Below are 16371 nucleotides of genomic sequence, written 5' to 3'. Positions count from 1 at the left end.
TTGAGGTCCCAGGTTAACAGATATATCTTTCTTCATTTTCTTAGGGTCCTGTTTGTTACTATGCTCAATCTTAGCTTCATTATTGATGACATTATCTGCAGCAGCCTAGTCCTTGAATCCCCTGGTGAGCTTGGCAATCCTGTTGCTCCTCCTGCAGAAGGTGTCATCTATGATCTTCTTCTTTTTCTGCCTGTTAGAGGGTTTCTGAACTTCAGCAAACTCCTGACCTGTGATCTCCTCAATGCTGACAGAGCTGGTATTCATAGGTGGTTCCTTCTGGATGGTTTGGATCTGCAGATAACATCTTTTATTGTTACCATTGGTGCCCACAACATCGACCACATTGCAGGAAGCATTGACAATCTGGCTGCCACCCAGTTTGGGAATGATGTCTTGAGCATTTGTCACCAAGTTGCCAATAAGTTCCTGAAGAACATTAATGTGCTCAGTAGCACCCTCAACAGCAATGTTGCTAGTCTGCAAAGGCTGGGAACTGCTAGTGGATGGTATGTCATTGTAGCTCATGCTGCAGTTATTGGGGATAAACACAGGACTAGGAGCTTTCTGAGAACTGGGTTGTGAGGCAACAGGATTAATTGGGATGTAATCAGGCCCAAGAGTCTCATGAGGTTCAGCATAGATTGTATTGGAGTGTATCTGAATAGGAGATCTTACTTCCTCCAAAACAGGTGCCTCAACCATGATCAGCATTAATATGTTCAGAAGCAGCAGCCATGTGGGCATCATCGTGGTTCACATTGTCATTATGGACCACATGAACATCCTCATATGGTGCACCAAGGTTCTCATTATGAGGATTAATAACAACTTGATCCATAGGTATATTCCCTAATACCTCATCATGCCAGAAACCTCCATGTACATGAGGGAGGGGATGAGGGTTTCCACCATCAGGTGGCAATGGGTCCTCATCACCCCCTTGCTGACCAATCAGATCCCTCGACAGTATATATGTTGGGCAAGTCCATGAGTCACCATATCCAACATCATCAAGGTTCCTCAGAACAACTAGACTGATAGGAATATTGTCAACATTCATGACCCTGAGTTTAACAATAACCCTTGCTTTGTCCCTTGGATCCTTGTTCCAGATCAAAAAGCGACCATATGGTGACACAGTGCGACTAATCACCCCAACATCCCAGCATTCTAATGGATAATTCATAAGTAGGATCCATACATCATGTGTGAAAGTAATGCTGCGGTAATTAAGACCTCTATCCTGCTTGCTAATCCTAAGAACAGAGTCCCCAATCTGCAACGGGCTTAGACTGACAGCAGTATCACGCGAACAGGCAGTAGTAAACTGAACCAAAGCAGTACCCATACCACAGCGGGAAGTGTAGTTGATGCGCCATCCACGTCCCTCCAGGTAGTTCGTGATCAGAGCAATGGCACCATGAAACTCCTCAGCTGATACCTCGGGTACGAGCGTGGCGATTTCCCACTCATCGCAGACCATCGGTAGGTCACCTCCAAGAACCACATATCCACGGCGAGCACGGAGAGGACCGGGGGGATGATCGTCGTACCAGGTGGAAGGTGGGGGAGCGGGTTGCAAGGGTAGCATGCCATCTCGGTGTTTGCAGCTGTAGCCGGTGGTGCAGAGGGAGAAGAACCAAGGGGAGAAGCCGAGGGGACTAGTTGAGCTTCAGTTATATCAGGGGGTGGATCCTTTTTCTGTTTGACCCGATAAGCATTAAGTCTGGTATTCTTGTTGAAACAAAATCTGGCGATATGATTGTATCGGTAACAAACACGGCACCTGATTCTATTGTTGCATTGATTACGCGCGTGCCCAGCACCAAGGCATTTTTGGCATATAGTATAATTGGATATGTCAGTATAAATCCTCCCAGACGATACATCTTCCGAGGAGTTGGGCTGCTCCGTACCTGTCGGCCTGACGGGCTCCGCGGACAAGTTTTGGGCCAATCGATTCAAACTAGCACTGGTGCATGCAACGGCCGATCCGCTATGCATGTGGGTCGTTGGAGCAACCGGCGGCGAGCGAAGATCACGATCATTAGGAATCGGCAAGCCATGTGGCGTAGATCCGAGTGGAATTACATTCGCCCCCGATAGAGGATTGTTATCATGCGTATCAACTCTCATGTGCGAGGTAGAAAGATGACCCATGATTCTACAGTAAACATGATTGGTGGGAACAAGATTTGTGCGCTTACCTTTATGACGTCGTGTGACAATAGTCCATTCAGAATCTTGTTCTCTATACCACTTCTTCTCTTCAAAAATCCAATTAGGGCCACCACCGCTCCATAAGTGGAAATAGCATTTGAATGCATCACAATTGAAATATGATTTACGTACCAAGAAGAAACCCACGGCCTTGGAGAAAACTTTGAACATAAAAACATTACCCTTGATATGAGATACCTAAAATGAGTCATAGGATCCACCAGTGCAAGATGATAGTGCCAAACTCACATTGTGGGTATTCAGTTGAAAACCAAATCTTGCAAATGAAACACAAGGGAGAAACCATACGAAGAGGAGATGGGGTTTACCGAGGTTTGGAATAACTTACGGATCTCACCTCTGAAATGGTGACCAAAAGAAAAATCCAGTTGGTGGGCGATGGAGTGTGGATCACTGAAGGGATCCATCGGCCAGGAAAGGGATTTTGATGGTGGGATCAGTGGAGATCTTGGGTGGCGCCATGGTCGCCATGGGAGGGGTGGGAGGTGAGGTGGGGAGGGTGGAGCGCCATCAAAGATGATATTAATAGAGTTAATAAAGTAAAACAGGAGAAACGTAAGAGTGAAAATCAGATTGTGGCCATTAATTGTCAAACTGATAGATACTACTCCCTCCATTCACAAATATAAGATGTTCTGACATTTTTTTAATTGGATGTATATAGACATGATTCATTCTGTTCATTCACTCATTTCAATCCGTATGTAGCCTATATTGAAATATCCTAAACATTTTATATTTGTGAACGGAGGGAGTAACAAAAGAGTACACTGTAATGTTAGTAATCATGAAGTCAAACCAATAAACTAACTAAATTTTGAACAGATTAAGTTTCATCAAGACGAATTGGAAGGTAAGACTCCCAATATTATGTTTCACTATCTATAACTTAACATAGTTTGTTTTTAGATACATGACAACACACCTAGTAGTATCATTCCACTTGTAAGATGTATTCCCTCCGTTCTAAATATAAGTCTTTGTAGAGATTCCTCTATGGACTACATACGAATGTATATAGATGCATTTTAGAGTGTAGTTCATTCATTTTACTCCATATGTGGTCCGTAGTGGAATGTCTCCAAAGACTTATATTTAGGAACGGAGGGAGTAGTATTCATATCACACCGTATTAATATATCCAATAGATATGTACTACAAACTAAACAAGCGAGTTGAATCATACATACCGAAAAGAAAAAACATCAATGACGAGATTCGACTAGTATTATACACTTCAAATTGTTGTACAAGAACAAACAGCTAGGGGCACGAAATATACAAGTACAACAAACTTTTTTCTTAGCAAAACCTTCGATAGAAGTCGACTCGCGTTGTTGATACCCTTGATGTACTTCAGTAGATGCGAAGAATCTTGTAGAATGAGAGCGAACCAGAAGGACTGACGGGAAGAAAGAAGAAAAGCATGATGAAGGGTTTGAATGAATCATTTTGATTGATGATGTTACCTGCTCTTCAGTTATTTGGCTATCAGATTCACTTATCGTATATTCAATTTTACCTACTCTCCTGTGATTTGTCTATGTTAGATTGACTTACCGTATACTAGAGCATCTACAACAGACGTGCTATATAAGCGCCACATTGAAAAATTAGTGATTTTTGCGCGCACTACCGCTCCGGGCGCTCCAGCGGAGGCGCAAAAACTGCGCGTGCGGCATAACTAGTTCAGCGTGCGAGCGAAAAAGCCATCGCGCGCTGTTTATTTGTTGCGCCCGCTCCCGCACGCTGGACACTCAAGCACCCGCTCGCAACTCCACCTACCCCATCCAGCCGCTAGCGCCGCCGCCGCCCGCGCCACCCATTTCTTCCGATGACCGTTCTAGCGCTTCCCCGGCCTATCCCGCGCCGCCGCTGCTTCCTTCATCTCCCTCTAGTCACTGCCGCCCCTCGCACGCGGCAGTCCTCCGACGAACAGCGTCCGGCCGCCCACTGCCGCTCGGCGCCCGCAAGGTGTTCGACAAGACGCCTGCAAGGTATGTATTGCTTCAACTTCACATTTTTATATGAATTTGGTGCATGTTGTTTGTAGTTTTTATAGCCTAGTTTAAATTGAACGTTGTAGATGAGTTGGTCATATGATTCTCCCGAAGAAGAATTTTATATGGAAGAGGAGGAGGTCTTGCAATGATCCTAGCTATGCACATCAATAAAAAACTGAAGCACGGTGGTTCGGTTATGGGTCGACAGAAAATTTGGAGGGTTAGGATTGATGCCCACAACAGATTGATCAGACACTATTTTGCGTATAATACCGTTTACCCGGAGTCGTACTTCCGGTGCCGGTTTAGGATGAGCGCCGAGTTGTTCAGGCGCATTGCAGAGGAACTAGCGAGCCATGAACGGTTTTTCAGCAAAGGAGGAATGCCGCCGGAGAGCTCGGGCATAGCACCTTTCAGAAGGTGACAGCCGCTTTGCGTATGTTGGCATACAGTATCCCCGTTGATCTAGTTGATAATCACTTGGCATGGGTGAGAGTCAAGCTATCATGTGTGTCAAGCGCTTCGTAGTCAGAATTGTGCAAGTGTTTGGCCAGGAGTATTTGAGATCTCCCAATGTTGAAGACGTCGCAAGGCTATTGGAGATGAATAAAGCTCGTGGCTTCCCAGGGTATGCTTGGCTCAATAGATTGCATGCATTGGAGTTGGAAGAATTGTACTAAGACATGGTATGGGAAATTCCACGGCCAAAAAAAGGGTTCCACTATAATCCTTGAAGTGGTGGCCGATCAAGAGACTTGGATTTGGCATGCTTTTTTGGAATGTCTGGATCTTTGAATGACATCAACGTTGTTAACCGGTCACCACTGATGAATAAGATTGCAAATGGTGAACTGCCACCGGTGCAGTTTGTAGCAAATGGCCATACATACAACTATGGCTACTATCTTACGGATGACATCTACCCAAAGTGGCAAACATTTGTGAAGCCACAGAAAAAACGGGAAGGTAAGAAAAGTCTTGATTTCCACAATGCTCAGGCGGCGGCTAGAAAAGATGTGGAGAGAGCTTTTGGGATTTTGCAAACACAATTTGCTATTGTGAGAGGACCGGCTAAATTTAGGGATCAAAAGATGCTTTGGTACATCATGCACGCTTGTGTGATCATGCACAATATGGTCAACGAGAATGAGCGTGGCCAAGATTTAGACTACTCTCACTATGAGCTCTTGGGACATCCCGTGCGAGTGCGGCGGAGGGCTGAAAGGGTGGCCCGTTTTGTTGCCTCCTATCATGCCATTCGGCGTGCCAAAACGCATGATGATCTTCAGAAGGATCTCATTGAGGAATTGTGGGCATGGAAAGGCCGACAAAGAGCATCATGATTTGTGCGTTTGATGTTGTATTGTTGACCTATTTGTTGTATTAAAAGATAAACTATTTGTTTGAGTTGTAATAATGAAATTGAACTATTTTTGTTCATTTATTTTGTTTGTGTTTGATCTTTTTGCTTGTGTTTTGAGCGCATATGTTGTTTGTGGGAGAGCGCGCACGTTGCATTTTAGCGCACCTACTAAAGCTACGCGCGCGCTCAAGTTTACAATGGTCGTTGGAGCCAATGCTCCCCGCCACGCCAAAACAGTCGATCGGCATGCTGTAAACGCATTTTTAGCGCGCCGCTCATTGGGCGGCTGTTGGAGATGCTCTTTTTTCAAAAAGGGGGGGCTCCCCGGCCTCTGCATCAGAACGATGCATACAGCCACATAAATAAATAAAATAGGTTCAACAATGTCATAGAGTCTTGAAACAAAATAAAGGCGAGCTCACATAGAGCCTCGACGCCCAAACGAGGAAAGGCCATAAAGCCACAACCGGCTAGCAAAATAAAGATAGGAAAACTAATTGCCTATCTTATTACATGACCGCCATCCAAACCGGTTGAAGATATCCCACACTACCATCTCCTATCAGAAAAATCGAGTAACCAAACGCTCCCTAGACTCCGTTGGAGTGTGTAAGGACCACATACGGATCAGCGCCGTAGCATGGAATAAAACCTGCAAAAAATGAATAGTAGTTATTCTGTTAAAAGCCAAATCGTTTCTGCAATTCCAAATTGCCCATAACAACGCACAAACTCCTACAAGAATATGTCTAGCTGTATCGGACTCTATCCCATCCAGCCACGTTCCAAATAACGACCCGACCGAACTCGGAGGAGTAATGGTAAAGGCAATTTGCACGGTGCGCCACAGAATTGTTGCCAACGGAAACTCAAAGAAGAGATGCTTAATGGTCTTGTCCTGATCACAGAAACTACACCTAGTAGATCCTGTCCAATTGCGCTTAACCAAGTTGTCCTTTGTTAAAATAACCTGTTTATGGACAAACCACATAAACACTTTAATTTTCAAAGGCACTTTTACTTTCCAAACATGTTTGGAGCTACGAATGACAGTCGAGTTAATAACATCGATGTACATCGACTTAACAGTAAATTGTCCATACCTAGTAAGTTTCCAACACAACTGATCGGGTTGATGAGCTAGCTAGACTTCCATCAGTCTACGCACCAGATGAAGCCAAGCTTCCCATCTATCACCAACAAGCAGCCTCCGAAACTGAATATTAAGGGGAATGGACTGCATAATCGTTGCAACTAGCGCATCACGTCGCTGGACAATACAATACAGGGTTGGGTACTGTAGTGCCAATGGTGTATCACCCAGCCAAGTATCCTCCCAGAAACGTGTATCATTGCCATCACCGACAATAAACTTTGTTCTATTAAAGAAGGCTGCCTTGACTCTCATAAGCCCCTTCCAAAACGAGAATCAGTTGGTCTCACTGTCACCTGTGACAAAGTTTTGGAATGCAGATACTTGTTACGGAGAATCTGCGCCCAAGTTGTGTTAGTGTGAATTGATAGCTTATACAGTCACTTACTAAGCAGGCATCTGTTCTTGACCTCAAGATTATCGATACCCAAACCCCCTTGGTCCTTTGCTCGACAGATAACATCCCACTTGGCGAGTATATACTTTCTCTTAAGTTCATCACTCTGCCAAAAAAATCTTGATCGGTAGAAGTCCAGCCTTTTCCTAACCCCAACTGTAACCTCAAAGAAAGATAGTAGGAACATCAGCATACTCGTGAGCACCGAATTAATAAGAATTAACCAGCCTCCATAAGACATAAGTTTGCCCTTCTAGCAACTAAGTTTCTTTTCAAACTGATCTTTGATGCATTTCCACTCTCTGTTCGTTAGCTTACGATGGTGAATGGTTATACCTAGGTAAGTAAAAGGTAGAGCCCCTAATTCACATCCAAACAATTGCCTATAAGCCTCTTGTTCCTCCTTGGCTCTACCAAAGCAAAACAACTTGCTTTTATGAAAGTTAATCTTCAATCCAGTCAATTGTTCAAATAAGCATAACACCAGCTTCATATTTCTCGCTTTTGCCAGGTCATGCTCCATAAAGATGATTGCATCAGCGTACTGCAGAATGGACACACCCCCATCAACTAGGTTAGGCACCAAGCCACCCACTTGACCGGCCTCCTTTGCCCTACCTATTAAAATTGCCAACATGTCAACCACAATGTTGAACAAAATAGGGGACATTGGATCTCCTTGCCTCAGGCCTTTGTGTGTCTGGAAATAATGCCTTATATCATCATTTACTTTAATTCCAACACTCCCTTTTTGCATAAAGGATTCTACATGGCGTCGCCAAGCCTCATCAAAACCCTTCATACACAAGGCATTGGAGGAATGGCCATTTGACTTTGTCGTACACTTTTTCGAAATCCACTTTGAAAACAACCCCATCCAGCTTTTTCGTGTGGATTTCATAGAGCGTTTCATGAAGGACCACTACCCCCTCAAGGATATTCCTATCCGGCATGAAAGCAGTCTGGGTAGGCTGCACAACAGCATGCGCAATCTGTGTGAGCCTATTGGTCCCGACCTTGGTGAAAATTTTGAAACTAACATTAAGAAGACAGATTGGCCTGAATTGCTCAATTCTCGCAGCCTCTGTTTTCTTAGGAAGAAGGGTGATGGTTCCAAAATTGAGCTGAAAAAGATGAAGTTGTCCAGCAAACAGATCATTGAACAAAGGCAACAAATCCCCTTTAATGATATGCCAGCATTTCTTATAAAACTCCGCTGGAAATCCATCAGGGCCCGGCGCCTTGTTATTCTTCATTTGTGAAATGGCCTCCAGCACCTCTTTCTCGCAGAAAGGAGCCGCAAGAATATCATTCTTCACCGCTGTGAGTTGAGGAACATCCTCAACCCTGGACTCATCCAGAGACACACAGTTCTCTTCTGGAGGGCCAAACAGCTGCTTATAGTACTCGGTAATGTAACAATTTTAGGTTTTCCTGTCCTACAATTGTACCCTCATCTTGCTCAAGCTAAAAGATCCTCTTCTTTCGATGCTTACCATTAGCGATCATGTGAAAGAATTGAGTGTTCGCGTCCCCCTGGACTACTCGCCAGACCTTGGCCCGCAACACCCACTTCAACTCTTCTTCCCTAAGAAGTTCTTTCAGCCTCAATTCCGCATCAAGCTTGGCATGAAGCTCCGCGGCCGGCAGTATCATGGTTTCTGCTTTTACATCCAGGGACTGAATAAGGGCAAGGAGCCTTTCCTTTTCAACCTTATAAATCCCGCTAAGATGCTTAGCCCACCCATGCAGGAAACTCCTCAAATGCCTAATCTTATTCTGCCAGCGTTGAAGCGCAGTCTTCCCTCCTGAATCCTTAGCCCACTCTCTGGCCACGAGATGAAGGAAGCCTTCTCGTTCAAACCAAGCCATCTCAAAGGAGAACACATTTTTGTTCCCCATGTGGGTGGGCTCACCAGAGTCCACAAATAACGGCGTGTGGTCAAAATACCACGGGACAAGGCCTGGACTGTTACTAGAGGAAACTTCTATTCCCAATCGACATTGGCCAACACTCGATCCAACTTCTCATATGTCGGATTTGGCAGCGCGTTAGCCCAGGTGAATTTTCTACCCGAGAGCTCAATTTCTCTCTGGTCCAAACTTTCAATGATAGTATTGAACATGAACGACCATCTGCCATCAAAGTTATCATTGTTCTTATCCTCACGCCATCTAATTATATTGAAATCACCCCCACCAGGATAGGCAACTGCTCGGAACCACAAATCCGAACGAGATCAACCAAGAACTTGGGCTTGAGCTTGGGCTGCGCAGCACCATATACCGCAAGCAGAGCCCAATTAAACCCATCTTCCTTCGACCGCACACGAAACTTGACTGCAAAGTCACCCATGACCACACTGCGAACCTCAAGCGCTTCACACCTAACGCCGAGTAAGATTCCACCCAATCTCCCTCTCGGCAGCAAGCAATGCCAATCAAAATCAATACCCCCCGACAAAGTATTTAGAAATTGAGGCGCAAAGTTATCTCTACCCGTCTCCGATAGAGCGATAAAATCTAAACGATGCTCGACAAACGCCTCAGCAAGAAACCTCCTTTTAGCCAAGTCCTTTAGACCTCTGCTATTCCAAAAGATTCCTTTCATAGTTCATCATGGAATTTTTTTTGCCGTACGAATCCTAGCACTCCTACGCACTGCGGACACCGAGTACACCTTCCGTTTCCACTTGCGCTTGGGGACAGTTTGACTCTGCAACCGGTCCTCACAACCAGTCTCAGAGGGGCTAGCCAAAACTATCTCAGTAGAATCATCCTCCACATCTGCCTCAGTAATAGGTTGCATAAGATCCGCATAAAAATTGTCGAGCACCCTAACCCCGAGCGCATCAACCTCAGAATCACTCATGGGTTTAACAGCCGCAATATTACGAATCATCTTTAAGGCCCGCTCAGCCTCTAGATCCAGAAGATCATTAACAGAATTAGAGATTTCAGTGTCATTACTACCCAGCGAAACTCCTAATTGATTTGCATTTTCAACAATCTCATCATTTGAAAAATGTAGGATGCAATTATAAGTATTGACCGACATACCAGTAGTGACCTCCACGTCACGAAGCTTGGCCGCCCTCATGGCGCACCGCTGCTGAATGTCATCCACATCCGGTTGTGCCTGGAGACGGCCACTCACCTGGCGCCCCTAAGACATCGAATCCTGAATCCCTCCAAACGCAATGACCTCCTCCTGAGAGATCCTGGTCGAGGTAGGGCCTCCAGCCTCACCCCACCCAGAAGACCGGACCGTGTGCATGGAATCCCCAGCAGGCGAACGGGGTGAAGGGAGTGCATGGGCCACCTGCCCGAACTCCCCACCCATCACCGGAGAAGCGGCCACCAGAGGCGCCCAAGGAGAAGGAGAAGAAGGCTCCGGGGCCACCTTCCCCGAGCCCCCTCCCGAAGGCACAGAAGCCACCAGCAAAGCGGTAAAAGCAACCGGAGATGGAGAGTCCGAGGCCGCCTGCCCCAGACCCCCATCCAACGAAGAGCAGGGTATGGGTGCCACCTGCACCGAATCCCCTGCCTCGGCAAAAGAAGAGCACCCCGAAGCCTCCTGCCCCAGGGCCCCTTCCGACGGACCAGCAACGAACTCCGGTGCCACGTCCCGAGGAAGGGGGCGTGCTGAGCACGAGAGGGAGTGGCCTCCTGCCGACTCACCTCCTCCTCTCCCCTGACCATGACCGACAGAGCCCTAGGGACCTCAGGATGAATACACACAGAATCCTCAAAAACCAAAGCTGGCAACGCGAGCTCAGACGCCTCATCGGACTCCACCCGATCACTCCACAGCCTTGGAGGCGTAGAAGTGGGTTCGAAGGACCCAAATCTGAGAGTCGTCGTGGGCACCGAAGGAGGGTTAGCTGCCCCATCCCCGGTCGTCGCGGTCTCGGATTCCGGCCCGTTGGCCAGCTGACGTCCAGAGCCTGTTACCGGCGGCTCGTCAGCCCTGGCGCTGCCATCGCCCTCGTGCATATCCACGTTAGACCCATTAGCCCCCACATCCAATAAGCTCTCGTCCTCAAACTCAATAATCAGATTGTATATCCTGCCTCGATAAACTCACTTAACAACTTCCGGCACATACTCAATGTTCAGAATGCTAACCAAAACCCACGCAATCCCGTGAGCTCTGGTAAACTCCATGTCCACACGCTCAAGCTTCCCAACCAAAACACCCAAGCTGGCCACAACCCGAGCATCCTGCAACGGCTTGGAGGGAGCCCCAGAGAACCGTAACCAGGCCTGAGTAAGCGGCTTACCCTGAGGCTCCACCTGCTTCCACTCATGAAACTCAAGTACGCCCTCAGTGCCCGGCACCTTACACATCCCAAAACTCAGCAACCTCTGGAGATCCTCCTCCGAAGGAAACTCAACTCTGAACATCTTGTCCGCAAGACTGACCAACTCCCACTGAAAGTCCCCAGGGGCCAGCTCCCGAAGCCTCTACACGATCTAAGTCTCCGACACCTCCCCTCTGGTGACCTTGACAATCCCCGTAGTAATGCTTAGGGTCTCATCAGTAACCTCTCGCTCATTAGGAGACTCAAAAAAGTAAGCTCCGCACAGTATACTCCATACATCATGAGTGACGGTGCCTGATCACGCAGCATCGGACAGTCCCCAGACTCGTGTGCTGGCTTACCACAAGCATCGCATAAGAGAGCCACACACTCTGCAATGAAATGGCCCTTGTCACCACACCGATAACAAAGCATCTTTTCCTTCTTACACGCCCATTTAGACGCTCTCTCAGACTCAGCCCTATCTGTCATCTCTACAGACACATCAGCCATAACCTCGTTCTCCGGGACCTGGACATTAGCAAGAGCCGTCACCACCTCCATGGCCTGACCGTTCAACTCTGGCTCGTTGGCATTCCCGTCTGTCGTCTGCTCGACAACAGCAGGAGGTGGGGGTGGATGACGTTGGCGGTACCTGGCCCCGCGACCGCCTCGGCCACCCCGATGGCCACGGAAACCTCCCCGTTGTCGTTGTCCCGGACCAGATGCCCCTTCAACAAAGCCACCAGAAGGACCCAAGAACGGTCTCTTAGCTGAGCCGTCGCTCTGCCAGGCATAACCCCGACCTCCACCTGAGGACGAAGAACCACGATACTGGCCCGCCCCATACACATCGTAGCCGTCGTCACCCCATTGACCCCGGGGCGCAGCCACAGCACCACCAACGGCGTTAGTCTGCGACGGCGTAGGCGGACGAGCAACGAGGTGGGGCGAAGGAGCCGGCCGAGGCAGCAGCCCCGAAGACGCCCCTCGGCTTCCAGGCGCAGGAGGCCTAGGAGGCGCAGCCCCCCGACCTGCAGAGGCTCCCGCCGCACCGCCTGAGCCAACCAGACAAGGGCCGATGACGGGCCCGCCACGCCCACACGAAGGCAAAGCCGGCGCCGGTGGCCTCCCCGCGGGCATCACCCAACCAGAGGGTGCAGCCGGGGCACCGGAACCGCGGCCCGCTGTGGTGGAGGGAGGAGCCCCGCCGCCGCGCCCAGCTCCAGCCCACACTAGTTACACGATCCTACAAGGACAAGTATACGGATTCGTACAATACCATTACACACACATATATATACCAAATCTTATACAAGGCGCAAACGTTATAAACACAAACAAATTTCCGAGCAATTTGTCTAATTCCATCTAGATGTTTTCTAAGGATATCACATCTAAGCTCCCCATAATTATATAATGCATCAACAAGAAAAAAATTAGGACCGAAAAAATAGACCACAAACATAATGAAAATCAGGTTAGATGTAACATAACTATGTCACATCTAGATGTGTCATAAACAGACCCATTTCAAGTATTCACGTGGATTGGCGGCCACAATCTGCGTGCCCCCGGCCCTTCGTGCTACACATCCCCTCCCTCGTATATTCTGCCCAAGAAATACAATCAAAATGCCTTATGTATCCTCTACAGTTGGCACGAGACCGAGACACGAGGGAGGCGTCCGGACAAGTACGTAGGGTGATGGCGATCGAGGTACCCGCGAGGCGTCAGGCTGCCTGCTGAGCATCATTCATAGGCAGTGGAATAATGACCTCACCTGCGCGAGGCAAGGCGGGCCTCTTGACCCTGTGCCATTGCCAAGCCGCGCCCCGACAGCGGCAACCACGCCGTGGCGCCGTCAGCGAGCGAGCGAGAGCCCCTCACGTGCACGTCGCCAGAGCGCGCGCAGGGTTCGCCTTGTTTCTTTCTCCAAAGACGATTACAGGGATTCGTCCCCGCTCACATGCTCCCGTCGCTTGCACGAGAGCATGGCACTGGCGCGCATCTCTGAGCAACGCAACCAGATGAGTCATGCCGCGCTGCGCAACGATGCTGGAGTCAAATCAGCAGACTTGACAAGCCATGGGAGGCAGAGAAGATGAAGTGGTCGCAGCAGGCCGAAGCGTGCAAGCAAGATATAACGAAATAAAAAGGCACCAGTGCCCTGACTACAGTAGTACCAGTACTCCTATTACACTCTAGAGTCTAGATCTTGAGCTCACATGGAGCACAGATGAAATCGGGTTGCTCTGGACGTTCAAACGGAAAGATTGCACGGAAACAAACGGCCCTAACATCGACCGGATACAATATCAAACCAGGTACTAGCACTAGGTTTCATGGATCACTTCATATCCACTGACTACGGCGCGCAGAAGGACTGGACTGGACTGGAGAAGCAGCCTTCTTCTAGCAGCACCGGGATCCGCCGGTTGGTTGATTATTCATCTGCTCGTGCAGAAAAAATCGATCAGAAGAATGCACTGCATGTAGTAGATCGAGATACATCGACCGATCTTTCACGCGTACGTACCGTTGTGGTGGTGGTGGTAGCGCGAGGCGGCGGCGAGGTCGGGGTGCGAGGCCGTCGTCGTGGGGATGGACATGGAGAGCAGCGTCTCGTCCCGGTGGCCCATATTCCAGGGCCTACCCTCGACGGCGTTCCCGTCGCGCGGCCACTCGTCGAAGAAGCGCCGCAGCGGCTTCTCCTCGGTTGTCGAGGACGCCGCGGTGGTGGCGTCCGGCTTGTCCAGGCTCAGGTCGGCGCCGAGAGCCAGGAAGTGCTGCCGCCGCCTCGCCTCCTCCTCCTGCACCTGCTGCCTGCTCGGGAAGAAGGAGCCCCCGTACTGCTGCGCCGGCGCGTACCTGTGGTAGGACGGCGGGGGCGACGGGGTGTCGAGGTGGAGCTGGAGAGGGTTTATCTGGCTCTGACCAGCAGCTGCGCGGAGGTGGTCGTGGCCGTGGCCGTGGCCGTAGCTGGGCGTGTCGGCCGGCGTGGGGGGCGACATGGAGAGGGCGGTGTGGCGGTACGAGGCGGCCGGGGAGGAGACGGAGGAGGCGGAGCTCATTGGTTCCACAGGCTTTCTTGAACGGTTCTTGCCGCGGTGCATGTGCCTGTCGCAGTACTTGGACTCCCCATACGCCTCCCTGGAGCACCGCCATTTCTTGCCGTCCGTCCGCCGGCACCGCCCGGGCTCCGGGTCCTCCGGCTTCCGCGCGTACTGCGATCCCGCCCCGTAGAGCCCCCACCCCACTGCACGCACGAACGCACGCAAGCAAAAAAACACCACCCATGCATGCATCACAGTCAGTTACTAGATCAAGCGAACGGCAGACGACCAGTCAAAGGAACGATGCAAGATACTACTATCGGATAGATATATACGTACGGGATGGCTGCGGAGGAGGGTAGCAGGCGAGGGAGGGGGCGGTGTCGATGGCGGCGAAGGCTGCGTCGCGGTGGCGGAGCGGGAGGACCAGCTCGTGGGGCACCTGCGAGCCGGCGGCCATGTACTTGTAGATGAGCGCCTGGTGCTCCAGCTCCCGCCACTGCGACGCCGTGAACAGGCACCTCCCGCCGCCGCCGCCGCCGCCGTGCCCTCCCAGCATCATCTCTCCGGGCTCCGGCCGCACCAACCACTGCACAAAGCGAGTGTTAAACAAGCAAGAGCTCACTCACATTCACTCAGCAAGGCGAGTCGTCCTGGGCTTTAAGCTCGAGGTAGATAGAGGCACAGCCATGATGGGAGTGAGTGAGTGAGGGGGGGTGTTAATGCTCGCCGCGACTACTGCAGCTTTGTGCGTGTGTCAGGAGGACTGAGCTGGGCGGTGACACATATGAGGGCGTGTCAGGTGGGTGTGGGTGTGGGGGTGGGGTTGGGCTCTGCTGGGAATTAAGGTGAGGTGGTGGCGCAGAGGATGGGTCACTTCGGCCAGTGTTGAGGTCAGGCAGGGCGCAGAGCCTGCATGCCGCGGCCTGCAGTCGCAGTCGCAGTGGGAGCAGCAGCGCAGGCCGCTGGCACCTGACGCTGCCGCTGCCACTGCCGCGCGCGTGGGTGAGGAAAGAAACCACTCGCGCGGGCGGGGCTCCTGTTCTCCTGCTGCTGCTGCTGGCGCCGTGCGAGCGAGCAGGCGCAGCGCACCCAGGCTGGGCGCAAGGGTGGCAGGTTTTCAACTTTGAAGGAGGGGCTGGGGCTGGCAAAGCGGTGGGAAATGGGACTGCTCAGCGCGAGCCGGGACGGTCAGTCGGGTGGCACGGCAGATGCTCTTTGCTCTTCCTGTTACACTTTGCCGCGGTAGCCATGGAACGGAGGCCACGAACCCGTTCGTTATTTGTTTTTCTGCAATTGCGATTTTTTAATTGCCTTTTTTTTTGCGATTTTTTACTTGCCCTAGAAGGTTTATTACGCGACTGGGATGGCGGGGAGGAGAATCCTGGTGTCTCGACTCCCACTAGTAGATAGGTAGTGTTAGACTGTATAGTTTCTGTATTTACATGTGTATACTGTAACATTGTATACCACCTCATTATATATATGTGATAGGCCACCCCTAGAGGGTTGTGCCGGTTTCCCCAAAAACCTATTGTCTTACATGGTATCACGCTAGGTTACGTCCGCTTCCGCCTAAAACCCTAAACCGCCACCACCACCGCCGCCGCCGCCGCCGCCGCAACCGCCGCCGCCGTCGCCCGACCGCTGCAATCGCCGCTATGTCGTCCACCGCTGCGTCCGGTCCACCGCTGCCGGGTTCCTGCCGGCCTCCCTCGCGGCGCTTCTATCGCGACCGCTGGACGCCGCCTCTCTTCAGGCGCCGATCGGGACGAGGAGCGTTGGCTCCCTGTTCGCGCTACCACCGGCTGCCTCCTCGCCTGGCCAGGCGCTTGCGACCCACACCGCCGCCGC

At 50.4% G+C, this 16371-nt stretch overlaps 1 protein-coding gene across 1 annotated transcript; it reads right to left on the bottom strand.

Moving 5' to 3' along the window:
- Positions 1-13566: 13566 nt before the first annotated feature.
- LOC123157195 (growth-regulating factor 2) lies at positions 13567-15271 on the bottom strand. Its single transcript, XM_044575454.1, has 3 exons — positions 14857-15271; positions 14001-14720; positions 13567-13915 (listed from the first exon to the last, which is right to left on the bottom strand). Exons 1-3 carry the CDS (start codon positions 15077-15079, stop codon positions 13908-13910), a joined length of 951 nt encoding a protein of 316 aa, XP_044431389.1. The 5' UTR covers positions 15080-15271; the 3' UTR covers positions 13567-13907.
- Positions 15272-16371: the final 1100 nt, after the last annotated feature.

Source organism: Triticum aestivum, chromosome 7B (assembly GCF_018294505.1).
Source record: "Triticum aestivum cultivar Chinese Spring chromosome 7B, IWGSC CS RefSeq v2.1, whole genome shotgun sequence".
Classification (NCBI taxonomy): Eukaryota; Viridiplantae; Streptophyta; class Magnoliopsida; order Poales; family Poaceae; genus Triticum; species Triticum aestivum.
This window is presented reverse-complemented; position numbering and strand designations above follow the sequence as displayed.

Bases quoted from the DNA above. Each gene is read 5' to 3' on its own strand.
- LOC123157195 (XM_044575454.1), bottom strand. From the start codon at position 15,079: ATGATGCTGGGAGGGCACGGCGGCGGCGGCGGCGGCGGGAGGTGCCTG. The intron at 14,721-14,856 runs GTACGTATATAT...TCGTGCGTGCAG, and splicing joins CCCTCCTCCGCAGCCATCCC to TGGGGTGGGGGCTCTACGGG.